This window comes from Pecten maximus, chromosome 14, assembly GCF_902652985.1.
Source record: "Pecten maximus chromosome 14, xPecMax1.1, whole genome shotgun sequence".
In the NCBI taxonomy this organism is placed as follows: Eukaryota; Metazoa; Mollusca; class Bivalvia; order Pectinida; family Pectinidae; genus Pecten; species Pecten maximus.
Genome location: NC_047028.1, coordinates 3768072 through 3792769, shown reverse-complemented (window position 1 = coordinate 3792769; position 24698 = coordinate 3768072). Strand labels below are relative to the sequence as shown.

General features: G+C 37.7%; 1 protein-coding gene across 1 annotated transcript in view; it reads left to right on the top strand.

Annotated features, from left to right (window-relative positions):
* The window catches only part of LOC117341965 (nucleolar protein dao-5-like), a 61200-nt gene extending 40085 nt beyond the window's left edge, over positions 1 to 21115 (top strand). Inside the window, exons 8-11 of the mRNA XM_033903862.1 lie at positions 1705 to 1850; positions 6640 to 6711; positions 8547 to 8697; positions 19392 to 21115. Coding sequence (XP_033759753.1) covers positions 1705 to 1850; positions 6640 to 6711; positions 8547 to 8697; positions 19392 to 20046 — 1024 coding nt within the window. The 3' untranslated portion in view covers positions 20047 to 21115. The remainder of the gene's footprint in view (positions 1 to 1704; positions 1851 to 6639; positions 6712 to 8546; positions 8698 to 19391) is intronic.
* Positions 21116 to 24698: the final 3583 nt, after the last annotated feature.

Sequence of the window (24698 nt, the reverse complement as noted above, 5' to 3'; positions counted from 1 at the left end):
GACTAACTATAAGTGGTATTCATATGCAACGAGTTCCGTTTAACAGAAAACTCCTTTTCCTAGATAATCGAGTCTGCAAAAAATCGATAAGAACGTGTTGTTATTGTGATGTAAGCTAGTCTAATTCGTTACATGGCAAATGTTGGTTGTTTGTATTAAAAAGACCGAAAATCCTTGTTATGCGTCATTTAGTGCAGTACAATTGATTTATTTTTAGATTACAAAATCACTTATTGATCTGATACTGGTGTTTAAAACACTACACAGCTTGAACCGGTACTTTGAACGATGTAATTTGATGGATTAGGAAACACTTCCGGCGTTTGGCTAGGTAGATATGTCGCAGGGAAACGTTACCATACTAAGTGGAAATGTTTGTCTCGGATGTTGGTCTCAACAAATGTAGCATTCTGTGGAAATGTTTGTCTCAGATGTTGGTCTCAACAAATGTAGCATTCTGTGGAAATGTTTTTCATGGATATTGGTCTCAACAATGTAGCATTCTGTTGAAATGTTTGTCACAGATATTGGTCTCAACAATGTAGCATTCTGTTGAAATGTTTGTCTCGGATATTAGTCTCAACAATGTAACATTGTGTGGGAATGTTTGTCACGAATATTGGGCTGAACAATGTAGCATTCTGTAGAAATGTTTGTCACGAATATTGGGCTCAACAATGAAGCATTCTGTGGAAATGTTTGTCTCGGATATTGGTCTCAACAATGTAGCATTCTGTCGAATTGTTTGTCACGGATATTGGTCTCAACAATGTAGCATTCTGTGGAAATGTTTGTCTCGGATATTAGTCTCAACAATGTAGCATTCTGTGGGAATGTTTGTCACGAATATTGGGCTGAACAATGTAGCATTCTGTAGAAATGTTTGTCGCGAATATTGGGCTCAACAATGTAGCATTCTGTAGAAATGTTTGTCACGGATATTGGGCTCAACAATGTAGCATTCGTCTAAGATCACGTCTTCCAGTAACGAATGGAATCGATACCGTGATGTCTGCCTCTGTACTGCCTGGTTCGTTTTGTTCGGTTTCATTTGATCTACGCTACACAAGTTATTCCTGTCATTATTTACGTCGGTTTTATTTTGTATGTTTAGTGCATAGAAATGATACTAAATTGGATGTGTTTTTTTCGTCAGTGTGATCGATGTTATGAGGCAGTTTGTTGTTGACTTTTCTAAATCGAGCATGTGATTCTTAACAATACCTCGGTCGTTCACCCTTCATTAATACTCGGCGAGCTTATCTGTTGGACGGCCACACGACCCGACATCTCATAAACATTAGATAGCAGATCGCCGTCAGGTTTTCACGACACTCAATAAATCTGCTGCAGACAAGACGGTGCTGAAATGATTACTATGAGACATGCAATTCTTAATGTTTTTCCAAAACAGAAACCCATTATATGTTTGTTTACGATGTTTAAGAGTTGGTTTAGAATGACACATAATCCCGTTGTAATGTAGTTTTACATCGTCTCAGTTCCGGCTTGATTAAATGTCGCGTTGTGTGGTGTTGTACCGGCATACCCCAATATATCACTTCCATTTTCGTATCCAAAACCAAAGCAAGACTTTCAATTCGACTCCTTGTTTATTTTTATCAAGGTACGGATATATTAATACTATGAAAATATCTCTAAACAGCATAAAATCCTTGTCTAATATGTTAACATTTATTTCAGACCAATCCATGATGCGGTTGAAAATGACAATGTGGGACTTGTACGTATGTTGTTGGCCTTCGGTGCCGACCCGACGTTGTCGACGTATGGCGGGAAAACTCCGTTAACGATCGCCCGAACGGACAGGATGAAGAACCTCTTACACGGTAAACATTACCATTGACTTCTAAAGACACGAACATTACCATTAACCTCTAAAGATACGAACATTACCATTGACTTCTAAAGACACAAACATTACCATTGACTTCTAAAGACACAAACATTACCATTGACTTCTAAAGACACGAACATTACCATTGACTTCTAAAGACACGAACATTACCATTGACTTCTAACGACACAAACATTACCATTGACTTCTAAAGACACAAACATTACCATTGACTTCTAAAGACACGAACATTACCATTGACTTCTAAAGACACAAACATTACCATTGACTTCTAAAGACACAAACATTACCATTGACTTCTAAAGACACGAACATTACCATTGACTTCTAAAGACACAAACATTACCATTGACTTCTAAAGACACGAACATTACCATTGACTTCTAAAGACACAAACATTACCATTGACTTCTAAAGACACAAACATTACCATTGAATTCTAAAGACACAAACATTACCATTGACTTCTAAAGACATAAACATTACCATTGACTTCTAAAGACACGAACATTACCATTGACTTCTAAAGACACGAATATTACCATTAACCTCTAAAGACACAAACATTACCATTGACTTCTAAAGTCACAAACATTACCATTGACTTCTAAACACACAAACATTACCATTGACTTCTAAAGACACAAACATTACCATTGACTTCTAAAGACACAAACATTACCATTGACTTCTAAAGACACGAACATTACCATTAACTTCTAAAGGCACAAACATTACCATTGACTTCTAAAGACACAAACATTACCATTGACTTCTAAAGACACAAACATTACCATTGACTTCTAAAGACACAAACATTACCATTGACTTCTAAAGACACGAACATTACCATTGACTTCTAAAGACACGAATATTACCATTAACTTCTAAAGACACAAACATTACAATTAACTTCTAAAGTCACAAACATTACCATTGACTTCTAAAGACACAAACATTACCATTGACTTCTAAAGACACGAACATTACCATTGACTTCTAAAGACACGAACATTACCATTGACTTCTAAAGACACAAACATTACCATTGACTTCTAAAGACACGAACACTACCATTGACTTCTAAAGACACAAACATTACCATTGACTTCTAAAGACACAAACATTACCATTGACTTCTAAAGACACAAACATAACCATTGACTTCTAAAGACACGAACATTACCATTAACTTCTAAAAACACGAACATTACCATTGACTTCTAAAGACACAAACATTACCATTGACTTCTAAAGACACAAACATTACCATTGACTTCTAAAGACACAAACATAACCATTGACTTCTAAAGACACAAACATTACCATTGACTTCTAAAGACACGAACACTATCATTCACTTCTAAAGACACAAACATTACCATTGACTTCTAAAGACACAAACATTACCATTGACTTCTAAAGACACGAACATCACAATTAACTTCTAAAGACACAAACATAACCATTGACTTCTAAAGACACGAACATTACTATTGACTTCTAAAGACACGAACATTACCATTAACTTCTAAAGGCACAAACATTACCATTGACTTCTAAAGACACAAACATTACCATTAACTTCTAAAGGCACAAACATTACCATTGACTTCTAAAGACACAAACATAACCATTGACTTCTAAAGACACAAACATTACCATTGACTTCTAAAGACACGAACATTACCATTAACTTCTAAAGGCACAAACATTACCATTGACTTCTAAAGACACAAACATTACCATTGACTTCTAAAGACACAAACATTACCATTGACTTCTAAAGGCACAAACATTACCATTGACTTCTAAAGACACAAACATTACCATTGACTTCTAAAGACACAAACATTACCATTGACTTCTAAAGACACGAACACTACCATTCACTTCTAAAGACACAAACATTACCATTGACTTCTAAAGACACAAACATTACCATTAACTTCTAAAGACACGAACATCACAATTAACTTCTAAAGACACAAACATAACCATTGACTTCTAAAGACACGAACATTACTATTGACTTCTAAAGACACGAACATTACCATTAACTTCTAAAGGCACAAACATTACCATTGACTTCTAAAGACACAAACATTACCATTAACTTCTAAAGGCACAAACATTACCATTGACTTCTAAAGACACAAACATAACCATTGACTTCTAAAGACACAAACATTACCATTGACTTCTAAAGACACGAACATTACCATTAACTTCTAAAGGCACAAACATTACCATTGACTTCTAAAGACACAAACATTACCATTGACTTCTAAAGACACAAACATTACCATTGACTTCTAAAGACACAAACATTACCATTGACTTCTAAAGACACGAACACTACCATTCACTTCTAAAGACACAAACATTACCATTGACTTCTAAAGACACAAACATTACCATTGACTTCTAAAGACACGAACATCACAATTAACTTCTAAAGACACAAACATAACCATTGACTTCTAAAGACACGAACATAACCATTGACTTCTAACGACACAAACATTACCATTGACTTCTAAAGACACGAACATTACCATTGACTTCTAAAGACACAAACATTACCATTGACTTCTAAAGACACGAACATTACAATTAACTTCTACAAACACGAACATTACCTTTGACTTCTAAAGACACAAACATTACCATTGACTTCTGAAGACACAAACATTACCATTAACCTCTAAAGACACAAACATTACCATTGACTTCTAAAGACACAAACATAACCATTGACTTCTAAAGACACAAACATTACCATTGACTTCTAAAGACACGAACATTACCATTGACTTCTAAAGACACAAACATTACCATTGACTTCTAAAGACACAAACATAACCATTGACTTCTAAAGACACGAACATTACCATTGACTTCTAAAGACACAAACATTACCATTGACTTCTAAAGTCACAAACATTACCATTGAATTCTAAAGACACGAACATTACCATTGACTTCTAAAGACACAAACATTACCATTGACTTCTAAAGACACAAACATTACCATTGACTTCTAAAGACACAAACATAACCATTGACTTCTAAAGACACGAACATTACCATTGACTTCTAAAGACACAAACATTACCATTGACTTCTAAAGACACAAACATTACCATTGACTTCTAAAGACACAAATATTACCATTGACTTCTAAAGACACAAACATTACCATTGAATTCTAAAGACACGAACATTACCATTGAATTCTAAAGACACGAACATTACCATTGACTTCTAAAGACACAAACATTACCATTGACTTCTAAAGACACAAACATTACCATTGACTTCTAAAGACACAAACATTACCATTGACTTCTAAAGACACAAACATAACCATTGACTTCTAACGACACAAACATTACCATTGACTTCTAAAGACACAAACATTACCATTGACTTCTAAAGACACAGACATTACCATTGACTTCTAAAGACACAAACATTACAATTAACCTTTAAAGACACAAACATTACCATTGACTTCTAAAGACACAAACATTACCATTGAATTCTAAAGACACGAACATTACCATTGACTTCTAAAGACACAAACATTACCATTGACTTCTAAAGACACAAACATTACCATTGACTTCTAAAGACACAAACATTACCATTGAATTCTAAAGACACAAACATTACCATTAACTTCTAAAGACACAAACATTACAATTAACTTCTAAAGACACGAACATTACCATTAACTTCTAAAGTCACAAACATTACCATTGACTTCTAAAGACACAAACATTACCATTGACTTCTAAAGACACGAACATTACCATTAACTTCTAAAGACACAAACATTACAATTAACTTCTAAAGACACAAACATTACCATTGACTTCTAAAGACACAAACATTACCATTGACTTCTAAAGACACTAACATTACCATTGACTTCTAAAGACACGAACATTACCATTAACTTCTAAAGACACAAACATTACCATTGACTTCTAAAAACACGAACATTACCATTGACTTCTAAAAACACGAACATTACCATTAACTTCTAAAGACACAAACATTACCTTAACTTCTAAAGACACAGACATTACCATTGACTTCTAAAGACACGAACATTACCATTGACTTCTAAAGACACAAACATTACCATTGACTTCTAAAGACACAAACATTACCATTGACTTCTAAAGACAAAAACATTACCATTGACTTCTAAAGACACAAACATTACCATTGACTTCTAAAGACACAAACAAGAGAGAAATGTGTTTGGCTGAATTTATTACAAGTAACAGCAGACATTGACAGTGCACGTGTGACAAAGTTAATTCACAACACACCATTTCAGCGGACATGTATATAGTGCATTCAACTGTCAACCAAAACTATCATCAAATAGATAAATTAGACGTTAACAATAAGTTAGGCTTAGGGAAGATGTCTTTTTTTCGGCGAGAATTCATAACAATGTGCAAATGATATTAAAAAAAGTCACATAGTTTATAGACAAGTGATTGAATAAATGAAAAAATCACATAATTTATGGACAAGTGATTTAATTTTAAAAAATCACATAATTTATGGACAAGTGATTTTATCAAAATTAGCATAGTTTATGGACAAGTGATTTTATCAAAATTAGCATAGTTTATGGACAAGTGATTTAATTAAAAAAAGCACATAGTTTATGGCATAAGTAAGCTACTTTTTATCGTTTGTTTTACTATGTTCCTAATGCCATTAATGTTTTCTAGGTCACCTCGGAGATCTGAATGGCTTCGCAGACGACCGGGACAGCTCTGTATGGGCGTGTACAGATTTTGGAGGTAAAATCTACATGGAATTTCTTAAATAATTACTGTAGATAGCAAAATGATAATTGCTTATATGTTATTTACTGCGCCAATCATAATTTTCCACCGATCAAACGCAATCTCTTGTCTCATTGTTATGGCCGAACCATGCTTTGATAATTACGTCATTATATATACGCTCTGATAATTACGTCGTTATGGTCATGCTCTGCTAGTTACGACGTTATGGTCATGCTATGTTGACTACGTCATGATAAATAGGTACACTACACATGATTAAAACCTACACTGTACTTTCGCGGTATTTACACAATGTAGGTGTAACTTCGGTGTTTGCGTTACGTCTAGACACTCAGTTGGTGGAGAAACCGTGAATTGCTTATAAATTCCAATCCGCTACCTAAACTCCATTCGGGACCTACTGTAGCCACCATAAGCTCCATTCGGGACCTACTGTAGCCACCATAAGCTCCATTCTGGACCTACTGTAGCCACCATAAGCTCCATTCGGGACCTACTGTAGCCACCATAAGCTCCATTCGGGACCTACTGTAACCACCATACACTCCATCCGGGACCTACTGTGGCCACCATAAGCTCCATCCGTGACCTACTGTAACCACCATACACTCCATCGGGGAAATACTGTAACCACCATAAGCTCCATCCGTGACCTACTGTAGCCACCATACACTCCGTCGGGGAAAAACTGTAACCATCATGAGCTTGTCGACGATGATCGACCCGGTCCAATTCCGCTATACAACATCCGGGACCTACTGCAGCCACCATACACAGCATTCGGGACCTCATGTACCAACCATATACAACATCTGGGACCTACTCTACAAAGCATACACAACATCCGGCACCTATTGTAGCCATCATACACAACATCCGGCACCTACAATTATGTACTGTAGCCATCATACACAACATCCGGCACCTACAATTATGTACTGTAGCCATCATACACAACATCCGGCACCTACAATTATGTACTGTAGCCATCATACACAACATCCGGCACCTATTGTAGCCATCATACACAACATCCGGCACCTACAATTATGTACTGTAGCCATCATACACAACATCCGGCACCTATTGTAGCCATCATGCACAACAGTCGGCACCTACTGTAGCTACCATACACAACATCCGGCACCTACAATTATGTACTGTAGCCATCATACACAACATCCGGCACCTACTGTAGCCATCATACACAACATCCGGCACCTACAATTATGTACTGTAGCCATCATACACAACATCCGGTACTTACTGTAGCCATCATACACAACATCCGGTATTTACTGTAGCCACCATACACAACCTCCGGTACTTACTGTAGCCACCATACACAACATCCGGTACTTACTGTAGCCACCATACACAACATCCGGTACTTACTGTAGCCACCATTCACAACCTCCGGTACTTACTGTAGCCACCATACACAACATCCGGTACTTACTGTAGCCACCATACACAACATCCGGTACTTACTGTAGCCACCATACACAACCTCCGGCACCTACTGTAGCCACCATACACAACATCCGGCACCTACTGTAGCCACCATACACAACCTCCGGCACCTACTGTAGCCACCATACAAAACATCCGGTACTTACTGTAGCCACCATACACTCCATCTGCGACCTATCCATATACATAAATGGATTTCAATTTAGTACTGACTCCCATTTGTCATTTCACGTTTAACAATGGAACCTATATGGCCAAATCATGACTGTAGATGTTAATACTGTGTTTGATATATAACTGATTCTGATTATTGTTTGATATATAACTGATTCTGATTATTGTTTGATATTTAGTTGCAGCAGACGATAAGACATTCCCGGCAACGGATATCTTCACTAACATTCCTGCTGATCCCGCGGAAGAACACGAAGGGGACTATATTTATGAATCACGTGACCCAGAATTTACATCCTTTACAAATAACAAGACAGATAACAAAACAATGTAAGTATATTGTAATCAGTCCGAAATCTACAGATAACAATGAAAGTAGACAACAATGTAAGTATATTGTAATTAGTCCGAAATATACAGATAACATTGTAAGTATATTGTAATTAGTCCGAAATATACAGATAACATTGTAAGTATATTGTAATTAGTCCGAAATCCACAGACAACAATGTAAGTATATTGTAATCTGCCGGAATCTACAGATCAATAGATGATGATGCCGTCCATTCACTGCGGAAGTTGGGATAGGTCTGTCTCTATTTTAAGTACATCGATCATCCCACAATATTTGTCTGTACTTAGGCGACCCTGGTGCCAAGATCACTCTCTGATGTGGTATCGACAGGTCACGTGGTAACGTCTATACTGGGGGTTTCTACACAGGTCGAGTCGATCGCTACATAAGGACATACACATAGATTTACGTCACCGGCCTGTTATCCATTATGCATTGCGAGGTTCAGCCAATCGTCTAAATGAGATGTGATCACATGATTTGTTTTACTACGTGTTTACTATGCGAAAAATACGTGTTGCGTGCATAAATATGTTTTTTTTTTTTGCTCTTGGTAATTCATTTATGTAATTTATTGTTCAATATCTTGTATCAGTAAAGTTTACAAGATTATAAACAACTTCACCTTTGGAATAACACGTTTTTATAAAAGACTGAGAAAATAAAACACCGAAATCGTTATCAATAAATAAATGTATTCACATATATGTATTTTTGTACTAGGACACGTGTCAGTCAATGTGTATCGTACAAACACGCGTAACACACATATCACGAGAATTAAGCAGTTTTACCATTAATACCAGAGTTCCAGCTAGAAATTGGCCGTATATAAATTAAAGTAACGTGACATTTTGAAGCGAGGGAATCCCACACGAGAAGACCCCAATTACAATAGATAACCTAGTATGTACATGTATTATATATATAGAGGATCTTACATGAGTGGCTATGTCATATGGAATTTATTAAACTCGTTCAATAATTTGATATGCCATGGACCTTTAGGTGTTTCTAATAGAAAAAATAAAGTCGATTGATAGTAAAATTGAAATGTGTCAACAACTCGATCACTACTTTTATAAAGGCGTTAAACAATTGGTTTTTCGAACTTATAACAAAATATTCTTTAAATCAAAGTAAGAAAATTCCCGTATCTGAGAATGGTACAGGAATTGATTGCGATGATTGACGAGAATGTGAGAGTGATGCCTGAAAGTGTAAAAGATGAATGGGTGACAAGAATGAAAGTTGAGAAAATTAAAACAGCTAGCAAAACAATATTACTGTTACTTTTGACTAGTGTTCGGGTAAATGAACAAACAATTCCCGATTTTTCCCGAATAAATGGACTGAATTTGGATACCAGTTTTTGTCTTTGTTAACATCCAAGATACAAATTCCAAAGGTAAAATATTGAATTTATGTGTATAGTTAACATTTTGACCATTTTTACCGGTTGATAAGCCATATTTTTGTACCCACTGCAGTTTCTGCAACTGAATGAAACAGGTGACTGATGCGTAGTAACCGTGTAATAAAACAGATCATGTGATCACATCTCATTTAGAGGATTGACTAAACCTCGCAATGCATTATGGATAACAGGCGGTGACGGTGACTCGACCTGCTACATACATAGTAACATGTGTTAGATTACATGCCTTACATGTCTCACTGATATCAGGATGTTTACATTTATTCATGAAGCTTCAGATATTCATTTATAAATATCAAACAATTTAACATATAGTTATGTATATCGCGTTTTTTGGTACAGCGAGACAATGTTACGACTTCCGGGTGATGACGTCATTGTATCAGGCACTATGCATATCCCCAGTACATGGACGGGATTGCTCTGTCTACAATCAATAAAACGGACATAATAGTTTAAAACAATGTCGATAGAAACTCACCTCGAAGTTAAACAACAGTTTCTATAGTCGATGTTATACAGTGAAACGTCTGTCACGGTTAAACATTGAAACGTCTTTCTAGGTTAAACAATGAAACGTCCGTCTAAATTAAACATTGAAACGTCTGTCTAGGTTAAACAGTGAAACGTCCGTCTAGTTTAAACAGTGAAACGTCTGTCTAGGTTAAACAGTGAAGCGTCCGTCTAGGTTAAACAGTGAAACGTCTGTCTAGGTTAAACAGTGAAGCGTCCGTCTAGGTTAAACAGTAAAACGTCTGTCTAGGTTAATCAGTGAAACGTCCGTCTAGGTTTATTATTGAAACGTCTGTCTAGGTTAAACAGTGAAGCGTCCGTCGATGTTATACAGTGCAACGTCCGTCTAGGTTAAACAGTGAAGCGTCCGTCGATGTTATACAGTGCAACGTCTGTCTAGGTTAAACATTGAAACGTCTGTCTAGGTTAAACAGTGAAACGTCTGTCTAGGTTAAACAGTATAGGTATCATAGTGGATTAGGCCGAAGATAAAATGTTAAGATCGGTACAGCAGAATCATGTTTCTATTTATCATACAATGTTGACTAACAATTATCATGGGTGTACCGGTTGAGAATTTTGTCGTACGTATTGGTCAAGTAATAAACAACCATTTTACCATCCTGTTGATGTTTTGAGAAAAGTTGCGTTGCCCGAACGTCCTGAATGGAACCCATGTCTGGCATATACTTGGCATTATTGTAACAAAGCTGGTGTATAGGTTGTTAGTTGATGAAACACCGGGTCACGTGTCGATTTCTCGTTTGTAGAAAGCGTTTAGTTGTGTTTTCATCTCCATAAACCCCTAACACGACATTTCCATAATAGTTTGAACACTGCCGCGCGTGGCGTTGCATACGAAATTCGATAATGCTTGGGATTCCAGGTCATATTATCAGGAACGTGACCAGACGCAACTTGTCTTTAAATGATTAAATGGATTATCCACAAAAACTACGTCTTTAATTTTTTCCGAGATGTTTCCGTACTGGATCACCCCTCCAGAATACAACAATAATCCGCTTTACTCGCTTGCCACCGATCCTATCCGGAGACAACGCACGGAATCGGTATCGATTTTATGTTCAACACAATACTTCCGGCATTAATGTTGATGTCGTCACAAACTGCCGACGATTGTCGTCTTCCTTCCGAGTGTTTTACGACTAAAATGGCTACACTTACAAATTAACGGCAGCACGTGGTAGTGTCGACTGGATGACATTTCAACCATCGATCGTGACAGCGAGAAATTTATGGATGATATATAGTTAATGAGAGCGCTACTTAATCCTTCTACCTCGTTGCCCGTTACGCATCTGTTTTGCTATCGTGGTATTAACTACATGATGTAGCATACATTTAACTGTGTGGAAATTTTTGATGATATTTTTCTATTGGATACACTCAATGCATATACATATACATATACTTGTGAAATTTAAAGCACACATCATCTTAACACAATATACAGAGCTTAAATGGGTTATCACCTAGTAATATAAGTAGTGGACAATGATTATATCTAATGAACAGTAGTCACCCATAGACAAACGTTACTGTATAGACAAACACAGAACAGTAGTCACCCATAGACAAACGTTACTGTATAGACAAACACAGAACAGTAGTCACCCATAGCCAAACGTTATACACAAACACAGAACAGTAGTCACCCATAGCCAAACATTATAGACAAACACAGAACAGTAGTCACCCATAGCCAAACGTTATAGACAAACACAGAACAGTAGTCACCCATAGATAAACGTTATAGACAAACACAAAACAGTAGTCACCCATAGCCAAACGTTATAGACACACACAGAACAGTAGTCATCCATAGCCAAACGTTATAGACAAACACAGAACAGTAGTCACCCATAGCCAAACGTTATACACAAACACAGAACAGTAGTCACCCATAGCCAAACATTATAGACAAACACAGAACAGTAGTCACCCATAGCCAAACGTTATAGACAACCACAGAACAGTAGTCACCCATAGCCAAACGTTATAGACACACACAGAACAGTAGTCATCCATAGCCAAACGTTATAGAAAAACACAGAACAGTAGTCACCCATAGCCAAACGTTATAGAAAAACACAGAACAGTAGTCACCCATAGCCAAACGTTATACACAAACACAGAACAGTAGTCACTCTTAGCCAAACGTTATACACAAACACAGAACAGTAGTCACCCATAGCCAAACGTTATACACAAACACAGAACAGTAGTCACCCATAGCCAAACGTTATAGACACACACAGAACAGTAGTCATCCATAGCCAAACGTTATAGACAAACACAGAACAGTAGTCACCCATAGCCAAACGTTATACACAAACACAGAACAGTAGTCACCCATAGCCAAACATTATAGACAAACACAGAACAGTAGTCACCCATAGCCAAACGTTATAGACAACCACAGAACAGTAGTCACCCATAGCCAAACGTTATAGACACACACAGAACAGTAGTCATCCATAGCCAAACGTTATAGAAAAACACAGAACAGTAGTCACCCATAGCCAAACGTTATAGAAAAACACAGAACAGTAGTCACCCATAGCCAAACGTTATACACAAACACAGAACAGTAGTCACTCTTAGCCAAACGTTATACACAAACACAGAACAGTAGTCACCCATAGCCAAACGTTATACACAAACATAGAACAGTAGTCACCCATAGCCAAACGTTATGGACAAAACACAAAACAGTAGTCACCCATAGCCAAACGTTATACACAAACACAGAACAGTAGTCACCCATAGCCAAACGTTATACACAAACACAGAACAGTAGTCACCCATAGCCAAACGTTATAGACAGCCACAGAACAGTAGTCACTCATAGCCAAACGTTATAGACAAACACAGAACAGTAGTCATCCATAGCCAAACATTATAGACAAACACAGAACAGTAGTCACCCATAGCCAAACGTTATACACAAACACAGAACAGTAGTCACCCATAGCCAAACGTTATAGACAAACACAGAACAGTAGTCACCCATAGCCAAACGTTATAGACACACACAGAACAGTAGTCACCCATAGCCAAACGTTATAGACAAACACAGAACAGTAGTCACCCATAGCCAAACGTTATAGACACACACAGAACAGTAGTCACCCATAGCCAAACGTTACTGTATAGACAAACACAGAACAGTAGTCACCCATAGACAAACGTTATAGAAAAACACAGAACAGTAGTCACCCATAGCCAAACGTTATACACAAACACAGAACAGTAGTCACCCATAGCCAAACGTTATAGACACACACAGAACAGTAGTCACCCATAGCCAAACGTTATACACAAACACAGAACAGTAGTCACCCATAGCCAAACGTTATAGACAAACACAGAACAGTAGTCACCCATAGATAAACGTTATAGACAAACACAAAACAGTAGTCACCCATAGCCAAACGTTATAGACACACACAGAACAGTAGTCATCCATAGCCAAACGTTATAGACAAACACAGAACAGTAGTCACCCATAGCCAAACGTTATAGACAAACACAGAACAGTAGTCACCCATAGCCAAACATTATAGACAAACACAGAACAGTAGTCACCCATAGCCAAACGTTATAGACAACCACAGAACAATAGTCACCCATAGCCAAACGTTATAGACACACACAGAACAGTAGTCATCCATAGCCAAACGTTATAGAAAAACACAGAACAGTAGTCACCCATAGCCAAACGTTATAGAAAAACACAGAACAGTAGTCACCCATAGCCAAACGTTATACACAAACACAGAACAGTAGTCACTCTTAGCCAAACGTTATACACAAACACAGAACAGTAGTCACCCATAGCCAAACGTTATACACAAACACAGAACAGTAGTCACCCATAGCCAAACGTTATCCACAAACACAGAACAGTAGTCACCCATAGCCAAACGTTATACACAAACATAGAACAGTAGTCACCCATAGCCAAACGTTATGGACAAAACACAAAACAGTAGTCACCCATAGCCAAACGTTATACACAAACACAGAACAGTAGTCACCCATAGCCAAACGTTATACACAAACACAGAACAGTAGTCACCCATAGCCAAACGTTATAGACAGCCACAGAACAGTAGTCACTCATAGCCAAACGTTATAGACAAACACAGAACAGTAGTCACTCATAGCCAAACGTTATAGACAAACACAGATCAGTAGTCACCCATAGCCAAACGTTATACACAAAACACAAAACAGTAGTCACCCATAGCCAAACGTTATAGACACACACAGAACAGTAGTCATCCATAGCCAAACATTATAGACAAACACAGAACAGTAGTCACCCATAGCCAAACGTTATAGAAAACCACAGAACAGTAGTCACCCATAGCCAAACGTTATAGACAAACACAGAACAGTAGTCACCCATAGCCAAACGTTATAGACACACACAGAACAGTAGTCACCCATAGCCAAACGTTATAGACAAACACAGAACAGTAGTCACCCATAGCCAAACGTTATAGACACACACAGAACAGTAGTCACCCATAGCCAAACGTTATAGACAAACACAGAACAGTAGTCACCCATAGCCAAACGTTATACACAAACACAGAACAGTAGTCACCCATAGCCAAACGTTATACACAAACACAGAACAGTAGTCACCCATAGCCAAACGTTACTGTATAGACAAACACAGAACAGTAGTCACCCATAGACAAACGTTATAGAAAAACACAGAACAGTAGTCACCCATAGCCAAACGTTATACACAAACACAGAACAGTAGTCACCCATAGCCAAACGTTATAGACACACACAGAACAGTAGTCACCCATAGCCAAACGTTATAGACAAACACAGAACAGTAGTCACCCATAGCCAAACGTTATACACAAACACAGAACAGTAGTCACCCATAGCCAAACGTTATACACAAACACAGAACAGTAGTCACCCATAGCCAAACGTTATACACAAACACAGAACAGTAGTCACCCATAGCCAAACGTTATAGACAAACACAGAACAGTAGTCACCCATAGCCAAACGTTATAGACACACACAGAACAGTAGTCACCCATAGCCAAACGTTATAGACAAACACAAAACAGTAGTCACCCATAGCCAAACGTTATAGACAAACACAGAACAGTAGTCACTCATAGCCAAACGTTATAGACAAACACAGAACAGTAGTCACCAATAGCCAAACGTTATAGAAAAACACAGAACAGTAGTCACCCATAGCCAAACGTTATAGACACACACAGAACAGTAGTCACCCATAGCCAAACGTTATAGACAAACACAAAACAGTAGTCACCCATAGCCAAACGTTATAGACAAACACAGAACAGTAGTCACCCATAGCCAAACGTTATAGACAAACACAGAACAGTAGTCACCCATAGCCAAACGTTATAGAAAAACACAGAACAGTAGTCACCCATAGCCAAACGTTATAGACACACACAGAACAGTAGTCACCCATAGCCAAACGTTATAGACAAACACAAAACAGTAGTCACCCATAGCCAAACGTTATAGACAAACACAGAACAGTAGTCACTCATAGCCAAACGTTATACACAAACACAGAACAGTAGTCACTCATAGCCAAACGTTACTGTATACACAAACACAGAACAGTAGTCACCCATAGACAAACGTTATAGAAAACCACAGAACAGTAGTCGCCCATAGCCAAACGTTATAGACACACACAGAACAGTAGTCATCCATAGCCAAACGTTATAGACAAACACAGAACAGTAGTCACCCATAGCCAAACGTTATAGAAAACCATAGAACAGTAGTCACCCATAGCCAAACGTTATAGAAAAACACAGAACAGTAGTCATCCATAGCCAAACGTTATAGACAAACACAGAACAGTAGTCATCCATAGCCAAACGTTACTGTATAGACAAACACAGAACAGTAGTCACTCATAGCCAAACGTTATACACAAACACAGAACAGTAGTCACCCATAGACAAACGTTACTGTATAGACAAACACAGAACAGTAGTCACCCATAGCCAAACGTTATACACAAACACAGAACAGTAGTCACCCATAGCCAAACGTTATACACAAACACAGAACAGTAGTCACCCATAGCCAAACGTTATAGACAAACACAAAACAGTAGTCACCCATAGCCAAACGTTATAGACAAACACAGAACAGTAGTCACCCATAGCCAAACGTTATAGACAAACACAGAACAGTAGTCACCCATAGCCAAACGTTATAGACAAACACAGAACAGTAGTCACCCATAGCCAAACGTTATAGACAAACACAAAACAGTAGTCACCCATAGCCAAACGTTATAGACAAACACAAAACAGTAGTCACCCATAGCCAAACGTTATAGACAAACACAGAACAGTAGTCACCCATAGCCAAACGGTATAGACAAACACAGAACAGTAGTCACCCATAGCCAAACGTTATAGACAAACACAGAACACTAGTCACCCATAGCCAAACGTTATAGACACACACAGAACAGTAGTCACCCATAGCCAAACGTTATAGAAAACCACAGAACAGTAGTCACCCATAGCCAAACTTTATAGACAAACACAGAACAGTAGTCACCCATAGCCAAACGTTATAGACAAACACAGAACAGTAGTCGCCCATAGCCAAACGTTATACACAAACACAGAACAGTAGTCACCCATAGCCAAACGTTATAGAAAAACACAGAACAGTAGTCACCCATAGCCAAACGTTATAGACAAACACAAAACAGTAGTCACCCATAGCCAAACGTTATAGACAAACACAGAACAGTAGTCACCCATAGCCAAACTTTATAGACAAACACAGAACAGTAGTCACCCATAGCCAAACGTTATAGACAAACACAGAACAGTAGTCGCCCATAGCCAAACGTTATACACAAACACAGAACAGTAGTCACCCATAGCCAAACGTTATACACAAACACAGAACAGTAGTCACCCATAGCCAAACGTTATAGACAAACACAGAACAGTAGTCACCCATAGCCAAACGGTATACACAAACACAGAACAGTAGTCACCCATAGCCAAACGTTATAGACAAACACAGACCAGTAGTCACACATAGCCAAACGGTATAGACAAACACAGAACAGTAGTCACCCATAGCCAAACGTTATAGACGAACACAGAACAGCAGTCACCCATAGCCAAACGTTATAGACAAACACAGAACAGTAGTCACCCATAGCCAAACGTTATAGAAAAACACAGAACAGTAGTCACCCATAGCCAAACATTATAGACAAACACAGAACAGTAGTCACCCATAACCAAACGTTATAGACAAACACAGAACAGTAGTCACCCATAGCCAAACGTTATAGACAAACACAGAACAGTAGTCACCCATAGCCAAACATTATAGACAAACACAGAACAGTAAACGTGGTGTAGACGGAAGTCGAGAATAGCTTTATCGTTATTATAGAGGACACAAAATATAGCGAGTTAAAATATCGTATACGAGGACGAGATTAAACACGCAGCTGTTGCCATAGTCACGTGGCATTGGGATGAAGGGTCAAGTAAATTTAAACTCCAATAAGAGTACAATCGTACAGTATGTGAGACCGGCGGTAAAGCTATAAATATAACGAGGCACGCAATCACGACTGATGTCGTCGACATGGCCCTTACTCTTGTAACGGTACGGGGAATCTCAATGGGTCTCATAGGAAATAAAATATCAAGAGTACACACGGACTATATCGGATAGCAAATTGAAAATAAGACGAAAAATGTAATTGAGACGGATAAGATAAAGAAGAGCGGCGAAGGTTTCCAAATAAAGATATACAGAAATAAAACAACGGAAAAATTTACAGTGCGGCTTCGATAGTTACCAATACTGGTGTATATTCTTATGGTTACGCCCGAGGGTTATCGAAGTCCTACTGTACATTACATACAAGTACTATACAAGTCGTCTGTAGAGAGGGTGTTAACAGCTAACACAAAATGATCACCTAGATGTATAATGTATCGTCACATCACCTCGCGATATGTTCGCGCGGAACTCGCACGAGATCGGTAATGAGTAAACATAGTGTGATGGCGGATCGATATAAATTCTGTGGATGACGTAGGAATCGGTCGATAAAAGATTGGCCATGGTGGTGTCATGGGTGAATGTCCTGTGTAAGACAAAGGTACGAGAAGTTATCATGTTAAACCTCGGCGAGCAACGCTGTTAACCTCTCGGGTCTAGACTAGGGACAGATTGGCCATTGAACTCATGTCTGTATTATCCTACATCGCCGATAGTTGGCTTTAGTTGCCTTAGAGACAATACCGATTTGAAGGAACACTAAATGCCGTTATCATGGGTGACGAATGATAATGCTGTGTACGAGTCGAGTTTAGGGAAACGGAATAAGGATGACCACGATATAATATAAGGTTGTAGATAGAACAAGGAAAAACTCATTCCTGCCGAGTGCCCGGACAGGAATCGAACTTGTGTCTCCGGCGTGTTAAGCCATTGTTTTACCTTCTGATGCGAATTTAACACTATGTACATGCCACACCGACCCGTTCCTTGTACACTAATAATTTGTCCATTGTAACATCCAACTCATCTGATTCATCGATATTAAATTCTATTTCTTTCTGCGGTTGATAATTATTTTATATAAGTGGCTTTATGTATTAATTGTTGCAGGTCTGGAAACCAAGTACTGTTGAATGACGTCACAGATTTTCTGCAACTTCAGTTCGAGGATGTGCTGAATGATAGCAGAGTGAAGTCCATGGTTTCAAGCGTTTCTAAAACTAGACTAGCAGCGACGTCTTACGGCCAGACTCATCCTGAACGCGTATCACGCTTACCCGGCACCTCTGGAAAAACCATACTCTCGCGAGATCTTAAGGAAGTATTTGATATCTGTTCAAAGAGGAAAGCAGCTGCGAAAAGTGCCCTAGCCCAGTCGAATTTCCCCCATAAGTTTAAACATTATAAGCTACAAAGAGGATTTGACTCTCGATTGGATATGCCTTCTACAAGTGGACATGCGCGAGAGACTTGTCGATTCCAACCAGTCGGTCTGACAAAGTGCAATTTTGAGGAAGTTGGTTCAAAAAATTCAATATTGTCATCGCGCGGATGTAAAACGAATATTTCTACCCCTACCACGTCATCAGATTGCACGAGCGTTTCCGATAGTGTTTACGACTTTGATGACATGAACGACGATTTTGCTGACATTGTCGATAACTTTACAATGAGAATAGGTGCCGTACCAGAAGACTTTCGGGTTTTCAATGGCCACCCGAGTGTGACAGACAGTAGTAAACAAAGTCTGGATCCTGATTTATAACCGTATCAACCGCCTGTTCGAAGAGGCGACAAAACGGATGGACGAGTCCATTTTTCAGACTGTCCGTTTAGGAAACATATCACGTTTTGGTCACTAGTGCAGAAGGTTGAAAACGTCATTGGAACAGAACGACCATCTGGAAGTGCGAAATAAGAATAATTAAAACAAAACTGGCTTCAGGGCCAATATATATATGGTCGGAGGTTTAACCGACCCTGGTCATAGGTTGACAAATTTACATGGAACCTATTTATTCTGCGACCATTATGAGACCCCATGCGGAAGCAGCATTTAATTGTATTTAAATGATGTGTCACATACAGATGGTATGCCCTATACATCATAAGTCCATTTTGAGAGATATATAGCAGATATGTGGAATCGTCATTTTAAATGATAGATAACGATACGTTTTTAATTATTGGATAATTAAACTTTTAATTTTGTTTGGCGGCGGTATGAAGGATCGTATTTGATGAAGCAACGCTTGTTTTAGTGATTTCAACAGGTCCCGATTTTTTTTATTGGATGATGGTACGTGTAAACTATATTATAGGCTGATGTCGATATTAATTTTTTCGAGGTTTACAAAGTGTTTTAAGATGTGTGATGTACACATGTAACATCACACAGTCTAGGAACGTCCAGTATCCATGTCGGGGTGCTTGCAGTACCCAAGGTATCTAAATTTTAAATTTTAGCGGAATGGGTTGTTGAGAATATATTGTCGAATTTCATTGGACAATAAGATACGGTCACGTGATTAAGTAAATGCCGTACTTAGGATTTTAAACAGCGTCGTGTGTAAATGTTTTATGTAAGTTTTGTGCGTTTTACATTGTTTTACATAAATGATCTCAGCTATATAGTGCTTGTGTCGTGAATGGAGGAAGTATATAACGATTATATTGATTGGTCAATTGTGTAGTACCCGTATGATAGATCTCCGCTATTCATGTATATATCAAAGACTGTATGGCCACTGTCTACATGTATATATCAAAGACTGTATGGTCACTGTCTACATGTATATATCAAAGGCTGTATGGTCACTGTCTACATGTATATATCAAAGACTGTATGGTCACTGTCTACATGTATATATCAAAGACTGTATGGTCACTGTCTACATGTATATATCAAAGACTGTATGGTCACTGTCTACATGTATATATCAAAGGCTGTATGGTCACTGTCTACATGTATATATCAAAGACTGTATGGTCACTGTCTACATGTATATATCAAAGACTGTATGGTCACTGTCTATATATATATATCAAAGACTGTATGGTCACCGTCTACATGTATATATCAAAGACTGTATGATCACTGTCTACATGTATATATCAAAGACTGTATGGTCACTGTCTACATGTATATATCAAAGACTGTATGGTCACAGTCTACATGTATATATCAAAGGCTGAATGGTCTCTGTCTACATGTATATATCAAAGACTGTATGATCACTGTCTACATGTATATATCAAAGACTGTATGATCACTGTCTACATGTATATATCAAAGACTGTATGATCACTGTCTACATGTATATATCAAAGACGGTATGGTCACTGTCTACATGTATATATCAAAGACTGTATGGTCTCTGTCTATATATATATATATCAAAGACTGTATGGTCACTGTGTACGTGTATATATCAAAGACTGTATGGTCACTGTCTACATGTATATATCAAAGACTGTATGGTCACTGTCTACATGTATATATCAAAGACTGTATGGTCACTGTCTACATGTATATATCAAAGACTGTATGGTCACTGTCTACATGTATATATCAAAGAATGTATGGTCCCTGTCTACATGTATATATCAAAGACTGTATGGTCTCTGTCTATATATATATATCAAAGACTGTATGGTCACTGTCTACATGTATATCTCAAAGACTGTATGGTCGCTGTCTACATGTATATATCAAAGACTGTATGGTCACTGTCTACATGTATATATCAAAGACTGTTTGGTCACTGTCTACATGTATATATCAAAGACTGTATGGTCGCTGTCTACATGTATATATCAAAGACTGTATGGTCACTGTCTACATGTATATATCAAAGACTGTATGGTCGCTGTCTACATGTATATATCAAAGACTGTATGGTCGCTGTCTACATGTATATATCAAAGACTGTATGGTCACTGTCTACATGTATATATCAAAGACTGTATGGTCACTGACTATATATATATATCAAAGACTGTATGGTCACCGTCTATATATATATATCAAAGACTGTATGGTCACCGTCTATATATATATATATCAAAGACTGTATGGTCACCGTCTATATATATATATATCAAAGACTGTATGGTCACTGTCTATATATATATATCAAATACTGTATGGTCACTGTCTACATGTACATGTCGATTGGTTATCCCAGATCGAAATAATCTGTGTAGGCTCTTATGAACAATTTAAAAGTCAACAAAGTAAATAAACAGATATAATTATATATATATATATCGGATATACATTTTATTCAGTTTGTTTATATATATTCGGGAATTCCTAACTGTTATGGTTACTGTGTTGGAACTATATATGGATTATGTTATGGGTATGTAAATGTCCTTGTGTCAATCAGATATATGACCGTGGTGATATTATAATATTATATATACCTAGTACCCTAGATTAACAGTATATTGCTGAAGAAATGTGTTGGTAATAATTCAAATTTGTTAAATACTGTTTATGCCCCTTGTTTCTTGGGATGCTTATCGTAGTTAGATACCACACCAGGGAGTGTGTTTTTATCGTGATTTTCGACAAGGGTCGTATGACGTATTCATATGTAATACGTGTAATTATATAGTTAATTGTTATATTGTTTTCTTACGATTGTAATGTAAATTGTATCACGTGACCTGTGATGTAAGAACCACGTGACCGGGTGTTCTTGTGATGAGTATGGTGCTTCGGTCGCCTGCGTCATTTGATGTTAATTACTCGTATGTTATATAATATTTCTTGGGATGTGAAACAATCAAGTCTAAGCCAAGACGTGTAACAAATTCTCTACTTTATCTTGTTTTGATTAAAATAGTTATTTAGTGGCATAAACAATGATAAGTTGTCTACCGACAAAATGATGATCCAAAAAGGTTTGAATAGAAAAAAACCTTTATGTTGCATAAAATGCTAACAAGTTATCTGTACGTTTAAGATAAACATTATTCTGTTGTGAATAGCATATAGATTCACTTCTAAAGGTGCTCAAAATGCTTCGTCATTGCATAGTTTGTTAAATGAGGTCATCGAAATGTGTGTAGATCGTCATAGGATGACGTTAGATATGATGATGTCACTAGAAATTTTATGTAATATTGATTGGTTTGATGACGTTAACACGTTTTAATATACAGTAGTGTAGTTTACGGATGTGATAGCGAAATGTGATGTGTGCTTGTTATGTTGGGTATGTACTATGTATTGTTGAAATTATGATTGGTTATAAGATGTTCAGGACGTAATTTTAAAGAAATAAATGATGTTATGAAACAGTCTGTCTGTTAATCTTGTGATGCTCCTCGGAAGTGTTGAAGGCCCGCAACCCCTTATTAGCAGAGTTATTGCCCTTTGTTAAAATTTTCTGTCCGGAGCATGCCTTTGCTTGCATTTAAACTAGGTTAATGAAACTTGGTGAATACGTTGGTCATACTAATACCATGAGCGACGTACCGAAGTCCGTGTCTTCACTCCTCAGTTACGGAGTAGCTGTCCTTTGTTTACACTTCGTGTTCTGACAGAGTTATGGTCCTTTGTTAAAACTTCCTGTTCGGAACATTTATAACTTATTATACCCACGCAACGAAGTTAGGGGGGTATACTGGAATCAGGTCGTCCGTCCGTCCGTCCGTCCGTCTGTCTGTAGACGCATTTTGTCCGGACAACTCCTCCTAAACCGAAGGGCCGATTTCAATGAAACTTCACACAAATATAGAGGACCATATGCAGATGTGCATGCCACTTTCTTTTTCTCAAAATTATGGTTGCTATGGCAACTGGTCACTTTAAACAGGTTTTCTGATAAGAAGCATAACTTAAAGTTTGTCCGGACAACTCCTCCTAAACCGAAGGGCCGATTTCAATGAAACTTCACACGAATATAGAGGACCATGTGCAGATGTGCATACCACTTTCTTTTTCTCAAAATTATGGTTGCTATGGCAACTGGTCTCTTTATTACTGGGTTATCTTAGCTGGCCTCTAATTAACAGTTCCAATTCACCATTGACTCGTGTAGATTGCGGGGGTATTAGTCAGCCATCCTGGCGACAGTTCTAGTTTTGAATGGACGCTGATTAAACTTACAGTTGACATGTACATTAAACTGCGGACTGAGTGAAATATGACCATACTTTGACAACACAAGTATACACCGTGTATGTAACATGTTAAAACATTATTCGTTCCTCCAAATAACCATTTTAACATATTTTACAGATTGTCAAGATAATTCTCATGGTCAACATAAATGCTATACAGCCAAAGACTCTGTCTTTCTCTTCAGTAACCCAGAGAAACTACCGAGGATAGACGAATAATACATAATGAAAGTATCGAGAGAAGAAAACGCAATATTCAACTTTAAGATGAGTTTTGTTTGA